The 17,839-nt window shown below is 41.0% G+C and overlaps 1 protein-coding gene across 3 annotated transcripts in view; it reads right to left on the minus strand.

Annotated features, from left to right (window-relative positions):
* The window catches only part of LOC144599145 (uncharacterized), a 60,326-nt gene that overhangs the window by 15,641 nt on the left and 26,846 nt on the right, over positions 1-17,839 (minus strand). For all 3 annotated transcript variants that reach the window (XM_078409880.1, XM_078409878.1, XM_078409879.1), the window contains exons 4-7: positions 10,593-10,741; positions 8,523-8,663; positions 6,293-6,441; positions 2,490-2,570 (exon numbers count right to left, since the gene is read on the minus strand). In XM_078409880.1, coding sequence (XP_078266006.1) covers positions 2,490-2,570; positions 6,293-6,441; positions 8,523-8,663; positions 10,593-10,741 — 520 coding nt within the window. The remainder of the gene's footprint in view (positions 1-2,489; positions 2,571-6,292; positions 6,442-8,522; positions 8,664-10,592; positions 10,742-17,839) is intronic.

Consider the following 17,839-nt stretch of genomic DNA (forward strand, 5'->3'; position numbering starts at 1 on the left):
GGGTTGAGGGGAAGGGGGGTTGATGGGAAGGGGGAGGGAGGAGAAGGGAGGGGGGGGTGGGAGGGGAGAGGAGGGGGGTAGGAGAGGGTGCTGCACTAATGCAGGAGAGGCTTGGGGCCCAACGGGTCCACTTGGTCTAATAGTGAAATAAAAACAGAAAATGCTGGTAAAAGTCAGCAGAGCAGGCAGCATCCGTGGAAAGAGAACCCATTTAATAAGTTCAGGGTTTCCTCATCTGAGCAAGAGTTTCAAAATTGCGGGCACGTGAGGTTAGATGGCAGCAATTCTCCTGAAGTCTCTGACATTCCCCAACAAGTTTCAGGACGGTAGATTGGAATATATTGGTGAGGTAACCTAGGGAAATGTCTTGCGAACATTCATAATCAGTCAAATATCTGGAAACAGATATGTAATCTTCAGTTTATTCTTGTACTGATGGCAGTCTCAGCATATTTTAACGCAATTGACTAGCAGCCTTTGTGAAATTATGCTGGTATGCTGGTGTTATTTAATCAGGGTGAGGAGGGAGAGCGGGTTTTTTTGTCTAGTTGGTTTTACATAATACATTTAGATGGGATTTATTCTGAAATACACAGAAATGGGAAAGTAGAAGTGCAATGTATAATTTCTGTAATATGATAACTGGAAAAAAAGAGTGAAACTAATTGATTTTAAACCAATTTAACAGGTTAAACCCTTCAGCTAAAATCCGATAGAATCTTTCAAAAAAATGTGTTAAACATTTGCTCACAGATGTTGGTGACAGTAACCTCTGGGTGTTGACATAATAAGATCAAGAGTTGAATGTATTCCCCTTTAGCTAGGATAATAGATGGACTTTGGATGTAGAGGTGACCTTCCATGGTGACCTTCATTTAATGTGTAGGAAGGAATTGCAGATGCTGGTTTAAACTGAAGATAGACACAAAAAGCTAGAGTAACTCAGCGGATCAGACAGGATCTCTGGATACTCTGAAAGGAATATGTCACATTTCGGGTCCAGACCCTTCTTCAGACAGAGTGTCAGGGGAAAGGGAAACGAGAGATATAGATGGTGATACAGAGAGATATAGGACAAATGAATAAAAGATATGCAAAAAAGTAACAATGATAAAGGAAATGGTCCATTGTAAGCTGTAAGCTAGGTGAAAACAAGTTGCAGACAATGAAACTCACTAGGATGACAGTGAAACTAGTACAATGACTAGGTTGGGGGAGGGACAGAGAGAGTGGGGATGCAAGGGTTACTTGAAGTTAAAGAAATTAATATTCATACCGTTGGGTTGTAAGCTGCCCATGCAAAATGAGATGCTGTTCCTCCAATTTGCGTTCGGCCTCACTCTGACAATGGAGGAGGCCCAGGACAGAAAAGTCAGTATGGGAATGGGAAGGGGAGTTAAAGTGGTTGGCAACTGGGAGATCTCTTAGGCCCAGGTGGACTAAGCTTGGACTTGGGTCCCTCTGGCCCATGGGAGGTTCCTCAGGCCTTTGGAGCAGATCCCTTTGTTAGTCACAATAATTCTCAGGCTTGTGTACACATGCCAAAGCGATCCAGATATATTCACTTAGGATGACCATTATTGTCCCTAGTCATCAGTAATCTGGCTAAGCTTGCTGGGTGACAATAGACAATAGACAATAGGTGCAGGAGGAGGCCATTCGGCCCTTCGAGCCAGCACCACCATTCAATGTGATCATGGCTGATCATTCTCAATCAGTACCCCGTTCCTGCCTTCTCCCCATACCCCCTGACTCCGCTATCCTTAAGAGTTCTATCTAGTTCTCTCTTGAATGCATTCAGAGAATTGGCCTCCACTGCCTTCTGAGGCAGAGAATTCCACAGATTCACAACTCTCTGACTGAAAAGGTTTTTCCTCATTTCCGTTCTAAATGGCCTACCCCTTATTCTTAAACTGTGGCCCCTTGTTCTGGACTCCCCCAACATTGGGAACATGTTTCCTGCCTCTAACGTGTCAAACCCCTTAATAATCTTATATATTTCGATAAGATCCCCTCTCATCTTTCTAAATTCCAGTGTATACAAGCCTAGTCGCTCCAGTCTTTCAACATATGATAGTCCCGCCCGGGTGATACCAGCACTGCTGCCCCTCGCCTCCACGGTGCTGTGACATGCTCACTGGAACACCAATCATTAAACAAATTAAATTCCATGTGAGAAATCAGTTTTGATGTTGCTACCCCATCTAAAATTTGCCAAGCAAGACCCCTTAGCTGAAAAATAATTATTTTTATGACACTAGCTATTTCTTATTCCTGGTCTACAATAAAAATATTTTTTTTTCACCACTGAATAATCTCTGTTAATGAAAGGTACAAAATGCTGGAGTAACTCAGCAGGTCAGGCAGCATCCCCGGAGAACAGGGATAGGTGGAATGGATGGAAATGGAAAGGAATCCGTATTAATGTTTGGTTATATTTCATATCTGATTTGTCGACTTAATGTAAATGAAAATAATGCCACAATTACCTTTCTTTTTCTTCATGAATCCAGAAACGCTGCTGCTCATGTTATCTACACCATCAATCGGAATATTGTGTCCAGCGTTCTCTGTTGACAACACGCATTGTAAATAAGATTCGTCAGGTTATTTGTAAAAAAGAAATAAAAGCAAAGTAATGAACAAGCAGATCACATTTAGGATTGTATTGCAGAGTTGAAAAAGAATAATTCAAACATTCATCCAAACATTTACAATACTTAATATAAACATAACAAAGTGCAAAAGAGGAATAAGAGTAAACCATTCAGTCACTCAAGCCTGCACCACCATTTAATAAACGTATTACTAATACTTCTCTGTGATAATACTAATACTAATCTGATGATAACCTCAACCCTGCATTCCTGTCTAACCTTTTACCCTCTTGCTCACCAAATATCTGTCTGCCCCTGCCTTAAAAATATTCAAAAAACTCTGCTTCTACAGCTCTTTGAGGAATTCACTTCTGAAGGGCAACACCCTCTCAAGAGAGAATTTCACCTCACCTCTGTCTCAATTGGTAACCTCTTATTTTTCAGTAGTGACCACTGGTTCTACATTCTTCCATTAGGAATCACCCTTTCTACATCCACCCTGTCAAGACCCCTTTGGATCTAGTTAGTTCTCACTCATCTAAACTCCAGTGGAAACAAGCCTCACCAGTCCAATTTTTTTTAATAAGACAACCCGCTCATACCAGTTATCACAAAGTGCTGGAGTAACTCAGCAGGTCAGGCAGCATCTGTGGAGGGAATGGATAGGCTACATTTCGGATCGGGATCCTTCATCTATCCATTCCTTTCACAGATGCTGGCTGACCCAATGTTACTCTCCCATTTTGTGTTTTATTCAAGATTCTAGCATCAACAGTTCCTTTGTCCCTTTACACTTATCAGTCCAGTAATCCTTCTCTGAACTGCTTCCAATACAATAACAAATAAGGAAATTAAAATTGTACACGGTCCTCCAGATGCAACCCAACTAACACTAGAGTAATTGAATCTTGAATTGAATTGAATTCTTCAGTCTGAAGAAGGGTCCCGACGTCACCTATCCTTGTTCTAGATAGAGAGATAGATAGAGCTCTTAATGATAGCAGAGTCAGGGGGTATGGGGAGAAGGCAGGAACGGGGTACTGATTGTAAATGATCAGCCATGATCACATTGAATGGCGGTGCTGGCTCGAAGGGCCGAATGGCCTACTCCTGCGTCTATTGTCATAAATAAGGCGACTGAATCCTTCTGCATCTCCGAGCCATCTCCCAGCATTTAGATAATGTTTTTTTTTAGATTTTTCTGGCCAAAATGGCCAATTTTACATTTTCCCACATTATTCTCTATTTGATAGATTTCTGCCCTTTTACTTTCCTATCAACACCCTTTTGTGAGGTTCTCATATCCATTCCCCTAACTATTTTTAGTATATTTTTGAGATACAGCATGGAAACAGGCCTTTCGGCCCACCGAGTCCACGCAAACCAGCGATCCCCACACGCTAATACTATCCTACACACTAGGGACAATTTCAATTATACCAAGCCAATTAACCTACATACATGTACGTTTTTGGAATGTGGGAGGAAACCGGATATCCTGGAGAAAACCCACGCGGGTCACAGGAAGAATGTACAAACGCCACACAGACAGCACCTGTAGTCAGGATCGAACCTGGGTCTCAGGCGTGTAAGGCAGTAACTCTACCATTGCTCCACTGTCCCGCCATTTCTTAAGTCATCAGCAAATCTACTTTGATGTTTGAATCCTAGTTGTTTTTATAAATAGTACTTGAATCCAACAAGCAGAATTCCATTTTCCTATTTAATTTCTGGTATGTTTTAATCAATAATAACACGAGACTTGGGAGTACAAGCGTAGGATTTACATTGGACTGAAATCTAATCAACACCTTTTCTATACGTTACTACATAATTCAGGAATGGTACTCCAAAATCTGTAAAAGTAAGCTTTTAAGAAAATATACTAAAAAAAAATGAAAAAGCTTTCATTTTGCTTTGGAAAGATTGTGTTATTTGATACACATTCAGGATTAAAACATGATGGGTACATCTGGGTCTACAGTCATAATGCACACTGTAATACTAGTACTGTGCAGTAATACTAGTACTGGGCAGTAATACTAGTGCTGTGCAGTAATACTAGTACTGGGCAGCTTACAACCCAGCGGTATGAACATTGACTTCTCTAACTTCAATAAACCCTTGCTTTCTCTCTTTCTCACCATCCATCTCCCTTCCCAGTTCTCCGACCCGTCTTACTGCCTCTGACTACATTTTATCTCTGTTTGCTTTGTTGTTACCTTCTCCCAGCAAACAATAATTTTTCTTAATTTTCCTTGATCTCCATTCCCTTTGTCGTTTTCACACTTTACACTTCCTTATCTATGTATCTCCCTCTCCCCTGATATCAGTCTGAAGAAGGGTCTCGACCCGAAACGTCACCCATTCCTTCTCTCCAGGGATGCTGCCTGTGGCGCTGAGTTACTCCAGCATTTTGTGTCTATCTTCGGTTTAAACCAGCGTCTGCAGATCCTTCATACACATACGAGTACTGTAATATCTTCCCAATGCTGGTGCAGGCATTCTATCCAATCCTTTCTATCAGAAGTAAAGAAACCTTAGGAAACCATTTGGCACCAATAAAATGAATGCTGCACAGCTGAATTAAAAAGCCACTGAGCCTTGCTGTTGATTCATTGGCATTTGGAATATAAAAACTCACTTTGATGTTTGCTGGAAGACAATGAATCAGAAGAGTAATTTGCTGTGCTGGACTTCAGGGATTTGACACTGAAGTTCTTGCAGACAGATTAAGGTGTAAATGATCTTTCCACACTAACTTTCTCCAGTTCCTTTGTTACTTTTGTTTTCACCCCATTAGCATTTTCCTTGGATTTATTTATTGAAGCAGGGGATTTAAATTTGACGGCCTGTTGACAGCATGTACATTTTTCTCTTGATGTCACAAGCAGAATCTGTGCAAATCAAGTGCGTATGTGTTCCACATCACCTCCAGCTAACTATTAGTGGGGGGCATGAGGCGAGGTCAGGAGGAAGATGCCCACCACCACCTGCATCTCTGTGTGACAAGTCAACATTTGTTCTTTAGCCCAGTTTATTATTTTAATCATTAATTGTCCCTTTCCGCAAATTGTATACCTTCGATTTGTACCAGCATCTGCAGTTATTTTCTTATACTTATTATTACAGGATGTGGCCCTTGTTAAATTTATAATACACTGTACAAGGGATTAACACCTGCGCTCGGTCCGCATTGACCAAACTGATCTCCCGGTGGCCGAGCACTTCAACTCCCCCTCCCATTCCCAGTCTGACCTTTCTGTCATGGGCCTCCTCCAGTGCCATAGTGAGGCCCACTGGAAATTGGAGGAACAGCACCTCATATTTCGCCTGGGCAGCTTGCAGCCCAGTGGTATGAACATCGACATCTCCAACTTTAGATAGTTCCTCTGTCCCTCTCTTCCCCTCCTCCTTCCCATGTCTCCCTCTATCTTCCTGTCTCCACTTATATCCTTCCTTTGTCCCGCCCCCCTGACATCAGTCTGAAGAAGGGTCTCGACCCGAAACGTCACGCATTCCTTCTCTCCCGAGATGCTGCCTGACCTGCTGATTTATTCCAGCATTTTGTGAATAAATACCTTTGATTTGTACCAGCATCTGCAGTTATTTTCTTATACTTATTATTACAGGATGTGGCCCTTGTTAAATTTATAATACACTGTACAAGGGATTAATGTAATATCCAACTGCACCTTCCAGAAAGGGTTTTGACGCTTCCCCTTCAATATCTGAAGATGGCCCAGATTTCTTCTTAGCCATGTGTTCGGCATAATTGCCTATAAACTTGATAAGTTCACCAGCTCCCTCACACTGCAAATTGTTGCCATCCAGCAGCAAATCTCTGCAACAAGAACGATAGTATAAAATAATGGAATTAAATGAATCACCTCACTCATCCTAAGTCAGTAATTTTACAATATCTTGTTACTCTGTTTACGTTGTTAATAATTCAATAAAGCAACTCCCGGCATGTTTAGCGTATGGTTTTGGTCGATGTATATGAAACCTGGAATGAATTAGGTTTTATGACAGTATGAATTCATTTGTGCTGCAATCTAAATCCACTGCTGATCCAACTCCCAGCTGGTTTTGGTTCTTGTAGTTATGTCCTTAGGCCAGCAATGCAGAGGACCGGGAGAGTGAGTTCAAATCCCACCACAGCTGCTTGGGAGTTTATATTTATCGAATTAAGTTACTTAAGTTTCAGTAGCTGTGACCGTGGGATTATCTAATTGTCATTAATACTTTTTCCTTCTCTAATACCCATCAGGTTCACTAACATCTATTAGCTCTTTCAGGCTACAAAGAAACATAGAAAATAGGTGCAGGAGGAGGCCATTTGGCCCTTCGAGCCAGCACCGCCATTCATTGTGATCATGGCTGATCATCCACAATCAGTAACCTGTGCCTGCCTTCTCCCCATATCCCTTGTTTCTGCTAGCCCCTAGAGCTCCATCTGACTTCTCTTTTAAATTCATCCAGTGTATTGGGTCCACTGACTTCTGTGAAGAAATGGGGCCAAGATCAGTAAATTATTTTCAAAGGGAAAATTCAAGTGCGCGTGCAGAAAATAGCACCAAATTGCCTATGTTAAGAGACGGAAAAGGACTAAAGCATTTTTCTATTGAAACTCAATCATAATGGCAGGGAAAATGGATCCTGAGCTCTAAAGGTGAGATTATTGAATAACAAACCTGGAACATGATGACAGGATATTAAAAGGTTTGTAAGCTTTGTTTTTGAACATTGTAAGAAACGAAGAAAATAACAGATAGGAGCCAATTGTCTCTTCATGCCTGCCCCACCCTTTGTCAAGGTCTGTGCAGATCTTCTCACTCAACACCATTTTCCTGCACTATCCTCATATCAGTTGATTACCTTAATGTTCAGAAACCTATCAATTTCTGTTTTAAATGAACTCAATGACTGATCCTCTGCAGCCCATAAGGTACAGAATAATAATAGAGATTCACCAACCTCAGCATGAAGAAATTTCTCCTCACCTTGGTCCCAAATGGCCTATCGCTGATTCTGAAACGGCATCCCTGGTTCTAAGCACCTCAGCCAGGGGACACATCCTTCCTGTACCCAAATTCTGCAAGAATCTGGGGTGGAATTGATGGGCAAGTGGGGTGTATTAAACATAGCATTCGTGTACGATTCGTGTTGATGGGTGCTTGGTGGGCTGAAGATATTTGGTGGTCAGTATAATATTTGGTGGGCTGAAGGGCCTGTTTCCATGTTGTATGACTCTTTGGAATTACCCCAATCCATCTTTAATATGCAGGCACAATGAAACAAAGCATTGCAGAAAGGAATACTGACTGGTTTGCTCCACCACATACCCCACCCTACGCTGCTAGCTAGAGGTTTTCACTCCTGTAAAATCTGCTCTCACTCCTTTGGGTTTGAAGTCACTCGAATGTTGAGATGAGGACTTAGTACTTAAAGAAAGGCGATGACAAAAAGTGCTAGAAAACCGGTAGTCACGAAAAGGATGTTCCTTGCTTTCTCATTTTGGATCAAGATGGAAATTTCGCACCACTTAACTTTCACGGGGAATCGGTTAGTTAGTTGGCTGGTTAACTGAATGTATGTGATGTTAATCCAAGACCAGGTTTACAATTAGGTGCTCTACTTATCTTTCCCACAAGGGTGTCATTGTTGACAATTGACATTTTATATACCCAAGTACCTTTTCCTAAAAAAAGGAACCTTCTTTTGTTTATTGTGTTATCTATGAATACTGTGTTTACAGACATGTTATGCTGCAACAAGTAAGGATTTAATTGTTCTGTTTTCGATAATTATGACAATTAAATACTCCTGATTCGTGACTTGATGTTCACTAATTAGTAGATCATACATTAAAACGGGTTACAGCTAACTCACACATACAACTCCCCAAACTATTTTGATTACTTAATGGCAGTTTTGGCAACCACAGCTCCTAAGTATGATCCACTTGGAGGTCCCAGGTTACAATAACACATGCTTAGTGTTAATAGCTGACCATTTCCCATTAGTCCATGGCACAATCCTTTGAGGCCTTCATCGTGAAATCTGAAAAATAATTAGCATTAATAAGATTATTGAAATTGGGATTAATGCTGCAAAAGTTAGATTTTGTTTAGCATCAAGATGTTACTTAAAAATAAGCAGAAATCAAGGCTACCATTTACAATGAGGTTGAACATCATATTAAAATAGGCTTTCCAATGAGTACATATCGTACACGTCATTATTTTGTCACGTTTAGTCTCAGTTTGTAGAACTTGAGACCTGCTATCCTCCTATTAGTGCACCTAATTATTTCTTAAAGGAACAAATTAAATCATTTGGCCTGAACATTGATCTGAGATCTCAAATTACAAATCAACGTTGAAATTATTTCTTCAGTTCCGGACGGGCTATTTTGAATGAGACCAGACTGAGGAATTAGAAACTTAAAGATGATCACTAATAAATCTACTGGTGAATTCAGAAGAAATGGCTTTACCTGGTACAGTTAGAATGTGGAGAGCAATATCAAAGGGAGGCAGTTGAAACGGTAGCATTGAAGCCTACAAAGAGGAAACTAGATAACCATGAGGAAGAAAGGAATAGAAAGATACATTGATCAAAAATGGCGGAAAGAAGATTGAGACCAAAGCCTTCCTCTTGGTGTCCTGCATCATACATCTCAGCTGGTCTGTGTAGGTTCACCCTATCTGAGGTTTTAACATTCATATCACTCTTTACCTCAAAGATAGACACAAAGTTCTGGAGGAACTCAGCGGGCCAGACAGCATCTCTGGGGAAAAGGATGGGTGACGTTTCGGGTCAGAACCCTTCTTCAGACAAGAGGTGAGTTTCTTAGACAACTCTAGATTGGCATCTGCTCAGTTCCAGACATAACCGAAACACCTTTACTTTGTATTTCACTTGCTTCAACTAGGTTCTTGTAGGGATGGGTCTTTACAAGCTGAACAAAGGAACTGCATTATCTTGTTGCTAACAATCCGGGTGGGCTTGTTGGAAGAGGAAAGGCCTTTCCCTTGTACAAACAGTCCTCTCAGATGTTGTATCACACATGGTTTGGGCCTTCCACAAGTATTGCTGCAGTCCACTTCAGAAAAGTACTGAAGGTGATGGTTACAACTGAGGGCCAACCATCCTGTCATGAGCATTTCCAATGACTGGGTATTGAGTAATGAGGAAGGGTTAGTTAGCAGTCTTGTTGTGCGAGGCCCCTTGGGCAAGAGTGATCATAATATGGTAGAGTTCTTCATTAGGATGGAGAGTGACAAAGTCAATACAGAAACAAGTGTTCTGAACTTAAAGAAAGGAAACTTTGAGGGTATGAGGCGTGAATTGTCCAAGATAGATGCTGAAAGGGTTGACGGTGGACATGCAATGGAAGGCATTTAAAGGTCGCATGGATGAACTACAACAAGTGTTCATCCCAGTTTGGCAAAAGAACAAACCAGGAAAGGTAGTGCATCCGTGGCTAACAAGGGAAATCAAGGATAGTATTAAAACAAAAGATGAAGCATACAGATTAGCCAGAAAAAGTAGCATACCAGAGGACTGGGAGAAATTCAGAGTCCAGCAGAGGAGGACAAAGGGCTTAATTAGGAAAGGGAAAATAGATTATGAGGGAAGACTGGCAAGGAACATAAAAACTGACCGCAAAAGCTTTTATAGATATGTCAAGAGAAAAAGATTAGTTAAGACAAAGAGGGAGTTAGATGTGGCCCTTTTTGCTAAAGGGATCAGGGGGTATGGAGAGAAGGCAGGTACAGGCTACTGAGCTGGATGATCAGCCATGATCATATTGAATGGCGGTGCAGGCTCGAAGGGCCGAATGGCCTACTCCTGCACCTATTTTCTATGTTTCTGTTTCTATGTTTCTATGTTTCTATAAGAACATTAACAGCAGGAATGAAATCTACAAAATATTACAGGTCTTTAATCTTCAGAATAGATTTACTCATTGCTAACAATACTTACTCATTATAATCCAGAACAATGCAAGTCAGCACACTGACATTGAGAGATTTCCCAAGCCTTTCAATTGACCAGGTATCGATTCCACAATCCAACAGTTCAACTTTGGTAAATGGATACGTTGTCCGTCCACGGAGTTCTAGAATTATTGCCTAAGTAGTTAGATTAAAGCATTCAATGTTTGCAGATTTCAGGAGCACAATCCTACATCACGATGCTCGGGCATCATGCCATGCCACTTGCCAACCATCACATCCCCTCAAAGAGAGACAAGGCCATAGATGATAATGAACAAACAATACAAGATGGGATAATCCACTCTGACCCTTTACTGTGATCATAACCTGTCCAAGCGATGGACAATGATTTTGATATAACATAAGAAATTAGTTCAAAAGCACAGTAGAGGTCCACCACCAATTTTCCAGTAACTGATATTCTGGCACCTCATTGATATTCTTGATCCCCCTGTAGCAATATATCTCCATTCCAGAGACCAACACACTAAAGCTTTGTTGCATTAACTCAAGGCAAGTGCACCCTTCAATAGGTTTAGAGTGCAACGTTTCACACAGTGTGGCAACTGTAATCTCATCAGAGCTCTGCATAATTGCAACAAATCCTTCCTTTTTTATGCACAGATCCCCTTGGAATAAAGCCTTAATTCGTAACATGTTCACTTTCTGTGATTCATATCATATCATATCATATATATACAGCCGGAAACAGGCCTTTTCGGCCCTCCAAGTCCGTGCCGCCCAGCGATCCCCGCACATTAACACTATCCTACACCCACTAGGGACAATTTTTACATTTACCCAGCCAATTAACCTACATACCTGTACGTCTTTGGAGTGTGGGAGGAAACCGAAGATCTCGGAGAAATCCCACGCAGGTCACGGGGAGAACGTACAAACTCCTTACAGTGCAGCACCCGTAGTCAGGATCGAACCTGAGTCTCCGGCGCTGCATTCGCTGTAAAGCAGCAACTCTACCGCTGCGCCACCGTGCCGCCCTCTGTAAGGGTGACAAAATCCCTTTGAACATTGATGTTTAATAGCATGAAAAATGATTCAAGCTGTCTATTCTTCCTACCAAAATAAATAACCTTGCTATTTGTTCCATCTGTTGGCTTCTTATGCTCTCTATAACAGTTTCAGTCAAGTAGCAGGTCACTTGTAACAGTTTACTGTCCATCAAGTTATTCCTCTCCAGGATCACATCATCACAACCCCCTGAGGTTTTTTTTTGGTATAGAAACCTTCAGAGGCACATTAATGCATGTTTAAAAATCCTACATTCACTGGTGGTCAGGGTAATCTTATTAAAGATTCCCCCACTTATTTCACTGTACAAACTTGGGCGGCACGGTGGTGCAGAGGTACAGTTGCTGCCTCACAGTGGCAGAAACCTGAGTTTGATCCTGACAAAGGGGTGTTTGTACGTTCTCCCTGTGACCATGTGGGTTTTCCCTGGGAGCTCCAGTTTCCTCCCACACTCCAAAGACAAACAGATTTGTCAGTTAATTGGCTTTGGTAACATTTGTAAATTGTCCCTAGTGTGTAGTGTATGCTAGAGTACAGAGATCGCTGGTCGGCGGGGGCTCGGTGGGCCTGTTTCCGTGCCGTATCTCTAAACCTCTCTCTCTTGCATGCCCATTAAATCACCCTGATATTCCTCTCTCTCACCACCCGTGCTATTTACATTGCTCAATTAACCTAAAGACCAACAGGGCTTTGGATTGTGGAAGGTAAACCCATGTTGTCCCATTGAAAATGTGCAAACTGCACATAGACAGTGCAGAATTAAATTTGGGTCACTGCAACTATAAATTAGCTTCATTCCGTGCACCATCTGGAACTGCATTACTTTTATGCGCCAACCATCAAGTCATCCCACCCACCTCACCCACGTTCTGCAGAATGATGGCCAACGTTTCTGCAGTTAGCTCATTTACTTATAACTACAGTGTGTTAAGGCGAGAGGGGAACGTTTAATGGAGATGTGCGGGGCGAGTTTTTTACACAGAGAGTGGTGGGGCCCTGGAACGCACTGCCAGGGGTGGCGGTGGAGGCAGATCCACTAGTGGCGTTTAAGAGGCTTTTGGACAGGCACATTTAAGTGCAGGGAATAGAGGGATATGGATCATGTACATGCAGATGAGATTAGTTTAATTGGCATATTCACAAAATGCTGGAGTAACTCAGCAGGTCAGGCAGCATCTCGGGAGAGAAGGAATGGGTGACGTTTCGGGTCGAGACCCTTCTTCAGTTTAATTGGCATTATGTTTAGCACAAACATAGTGGGCCAAAGGGCCTGTTCCTTTGCTGTTTTGTTCTATGTCCTAATGGTATAATCACTGGCCCAGACAAAAAGTAGTCCAACTCAATCTTAAATTGTCTAGTATACTTTTCCTAATTTTGAAATGAACTGAGAATCTATATAGGATAGTTTTATCTTTCTTAAATCTTTTGGCTCGGCTGAACAAAACAAGACACACAAAGGCAAGATCGACAAATTCACTTTAAAATCTCCTGCCAAATCTACTGCAAGTGTATAAATCTAATCAGAAATGTACAATGTATGAAACAGGGGAATCTATGTAGTAAGGAAAAAGCTTATAGGTTAAAATGTTTAATATTTATTGCTTAATTGATGAACAATAAGGTGAAAGAGACCAAACACAGGGAAATTTCTTACGGTAAAGCACAGTTATTTTTCCACAGCTTTCCTGTTTACAATCTCACATAATTTGCACAACATTATGAGAGACTGGAGAGACGGGACTGGAAGGATCTATTTCTCCGAGTAAAGAGGTTGATTACCAGAGAACGTTGATTAAGGAAAGGTTTATTTTCAGTCGGACTGGTAGAGTTTAGAACCTACTGCCTGAAAGACTGGTCAAGGGTAAACCTCTCATCAAATTAAAAAAGTCTCTTGATGAGCACTTGTAGTATGCATGACATTTAGGTCTATAAACTGAGAGTTGAAACTGAAATTAGGCTGGACAGTGTCTCTTTGGTGGACATTGGGCCAATGGTGTAGAAAGACTCCTTTGGCACTATAAATTCTTATGTGTTGGGAGGAACTGCAGATGCTGGTTTTCCACTGAAGATAGACACAAAATGCTGGAGTAATTCAGCGGTACAGGCAGCATCTCTGGAGAGAAGGAATAGGTGATGGTTCGGTTCGAGATCCTTCTTCAGACTGAAGAAGGGTCTCAACCCAAACCGTCATCCATTCCTTCTCTCCCAAGATGCTGCCTGTCCTGCTGAGTTCCTCCAGCATTTTCTGTCTAAATTCCTATGTATTCCTTTGAAATTAAGACACTGCTCAGAAGGACAATTAAGAATTAATTCCATAGAATTGGAAAACGTATATCATAATATATAACTACTGTATATATTGGACAACACAATAATCAATCAAATAATCCAATTCAGTATTAGAGTTTTGAAATTTAGTTGGAAATTTTCCAAGTCCATCATTTTTGCATTCATTCCAGATATATTTTTTGACAGAGTCATATCCTGAGTTACTGTTACGATTAATAACTCCGTTTTACAGACCGTGTTAGCAAGAGAACAGAAGCATAATATGTACAAGTGTATGAATAAAACACCATGTAAATGCTAAAAGTTAGTTTAGTTGAGAGAAACGGCAAAGAAACAGGCCCTTTGGCCCATCGAGTGCACACCAACCAGCTGTGTTACCAGCCACATTTGCAAGGAGTATAGTTAGAATATTAAATATTAACGAGGCAAAACCTTCTACCAATAAATAATAGTAATAATAATAATATTTATTTTATATAGCGCTTTTCAAGATACTCAAAGACGCTTTACAAAGCGAACAAGACATAAAAACAAACAAACAAACAAACAAAAGATTTGTCCTGACGGAGAAGCGGCGAACAAACAGCGCCAGCGTCCTCTCACGTCAGGGTCCAGCAGTAAACAATAAAGAACACAAGACACAGAATTGTCCCACGCCTGATAGAAATTAAACAGCCTCAAAGCATCCAGGATGGTAAGGAGCATTCATAGCTGCCCTTCCTGGCTTCAGCTGAGTGATACTGATCCATGCAGTGGAGGCTCCCTTTGTGGGATTGGGTATTTCATCATTGTGTTGACGTGGGTTACACAAATGGGGCTATTGAGGCAGCAAAAGGTATTTAAGTTCAGTTTATGTGCAGGTATGCCTGATTGTTTGTCTCGGCAATCCTTCTTTGAAAGTGGCTTCGAAAAGGAGTCTGCTGTTTGCGCTCAGTATCAGTCAGTATTCTGCTTCAAGCTGGTAAGCATTTGCAGTCTTTGTTTTGTACATGCATGCTTTGTAATAATTCAATCATGTTTTGATCCAGAAGTGCTTCATCAATCATTGCGAATGTGTCACTGACTCACAACCTGAATGTTCCTTCAAAGTAGGCACCTTTTTAAGTTCCTGACACATTATGTGGATTAATGTTCCTAGGATGTAGGACAGGACATGGGTTTTACTTGACTTATTGAATTGTTTTAGTTTGTAAGCCAAGTATAGAAAAACATTTGAACCAAACATTAACAAATAATTCCAGTCATGGAATTTTTTTAAACAAGGGAACTGAATGCTGTAAAACATTAAGATATTTTAGAGATGTTTTAAACTTAATTCCTAAATTAAATAGTCTGGTTGAAAAATAATTGTTTCAAGCAAATGAGTGGCAACTTGTTTTCTCGGTTTCCACAGTCACCCAGACTTAGATTGGCAATATGTTGCAACATGTCCCATGCTCTTTATTTATCCGTGTCCAGCTTTGTGTGCTTCGTGTTTGGTTTTAATCAATTAATGAGTATGGATCTGAATTAAATTTGGAATAAATAAAACTGAAATAAAGAAATACCTGAATTACAATGTTTAGTTATTTTCACCAAACAAGACGCAATTATCTATAATTCCAGACATGAGATTCTAACATGTTAAATTTGACAACTGTTAAATCATTTATTTGTCATTTATAGGGATTTGAGATAAACTCAAAGTCTTAAATTCAAGAAGCGCAAATGTAATAAAGTCAGGGTTGTTTATTACTTTTCGTAAGAAATTACAACAAGGAAAAAGCCGAATTGTGTTTGGAAAATGTTTACCCGGGGGTTTACTCTGTGTAAGGGAATAAATCCTAACATGGGGACATGATTTTTAAAAACTTTGACAGTCCCACAATGTTTAGATTTGTGATTCTGAAATGAAAAGAAAATGGATAATGGTATATTCAATCAAACTGTATAAGGATAATGATATATTCTAGAGTTGTAGAGCCATAGAGAGATCCAGCATGGAAACAAGCCCTTCAGCCCAACGAATCCAAGATGACAATAAGCCACCCATCTTACAATCATCCGAAATTAACCCCATGTGTTATTCTCCCCAGATTCTCATCAAATCCCCCCAGATTTTAACACCCATCTACAAACCAATGACAATTTACAGTGGCCAAGTAAGCCACAAACTGGCACATCTTTGGGGTGTGGGAGGATGTCATAGAATCCAGTGATTTCCAATGTGGTCACAGGAAGAAGTCCAAAAAAGACCTCACCCAAGGTCAAAATTGAATCGGTGTACATCAGTGTTCATAAGTGATAGGAGCAGAATTAGGCCACTCGGCCCATCAAGTCTACTCCGCCATTCAATCATAGCTGATCTATCTTTCCCTCTTAACATTCTCCTACCTTCTCCCCATAACCCCTGACACCCACCCTAATCAAGAATTTATCTATCTCTGCCTGAAAAATATCTATTCACTCTGCCTCTGCAGCCTTCTGTGGCAATTATTTATTTGGTGTTTTTCAATGATGTCTTTGGTGCACGAAGCAGTGGCTCTACTAATGGTGTCATTGTGATATTTTGGGATTTAAATTAATTAAACAGGACTGTGCTCAGAAATGGCGTCATGTGAGAATATTAAGCTAATAATTTGAAGGGATGATGAAATAGTAGGTTAACAGTAAAGAATTTCCAGGGCTCTTGAATAAGATGACAGAAATATTCTTCATGATAAATGTGGAAGTTACATATCTCCAAAAAGGAAATTATTAAAAATTATATTTGAATTGGATTTCATTACCTGGGTATAGTTCACCAATGGATATTGGACTGCTGTGAATGTGCGAATGAAATAGGTTATGAACGAGGCATCAGGGCCATGGAAATGCATGATGAATTTGCACTGAAGAATGGCTCTCAGACATGCGCAGTTGGTTAACAATCCAACGTTGGGGAAAGATGAATGTGATTCATGAGTTGGTCAGTTAAGGGAGGGATAACTGACCAACTCGTCACAGCACTGGCATAAAGAAAAGTGCTGGAGTAACTCTGCAGGTCAAGCAGCATCTCTGCAGTAATGTTGACATATGTCCATAAAGAAACTGGGTTTGAAAAAATCAAGGCTGTTAAAAATTCATGGGTAACTTTGAGACAACTCAAAATTGGGAGGAAAGTAGAGTATAGATTTCAGACAAGGAGAGTTGAAGGTTAAGTCAAGTCAAGTCAAGTCAAATTTATTTGTCACATACACATACACGATGTGCAGTGAAATGAAAGTGGCAATGCCTGCGGGTTGTGCACAAAAAGAATTACAGTTACAGCATATAAATAAAGTTAATAAGTTACTATTAGTGTCGACAAAAATTTAGTCTCTGGGGTTATAAAAGTTGACAGTCCTGATGGCCTGTGGGAAGAAGCTCCGTCTCATCCTCTCCGTTTTCACAGCGTGACAGCGGAGGCGTTTGCCTGATCGTAGCATCTGGAACAGTCCGTTACTGGGGTGGCAGGGGTCCCTCATGATCTTGCTTGCTCTGGATCTGCACCTCCTGATGTATAGGTCCTGCAGGGGGACGAGTGCAGTTCCCATGGTGCATTCTGCCGAACGCACTACTCTCTGCAGGGCCATCCTGTCCTGGGCAGAGCTGTTCCCAAACCAGACTGTAATGTTGCCGGACAGGATGCTCTCTACAGCCCCAGAGTAGAAGCAATGAAGGATCCTCAGAGACACTCTGAATTTCCTCAGTTGTCTAAGGTGGTAAAGGCGCTGCTTAGCCTTACCCACCAGTGCGGCAATGTGCGTTGCCCACGTCAGATCCTCTGCGATGCGGACTCCCAAGTATTTAAAACTGCTCACCCTATCCACAATAGACCCATTTATCTCCAGTGGCGTGTACGTCCTTGGATGTTTAGCCCTTCTGAAGTCCACAATCAGCTCCTTTGTTTTTGTG

This window comes from Rhinoraja longicauda, chromosome 13 (assembly GCF_053455715.1).
Source record: "Rhinoraja longicauda isolate Sanriku21f chromosome 13, sRhiLon1.1, whole genome shotgun sequence".
NCBI lineage: Eukaryota > Metazoa > Chordata > Chondrichthyes > Rajiformes > Arhynchobatidae > Rhinoraja > Rhinoraja longicauda.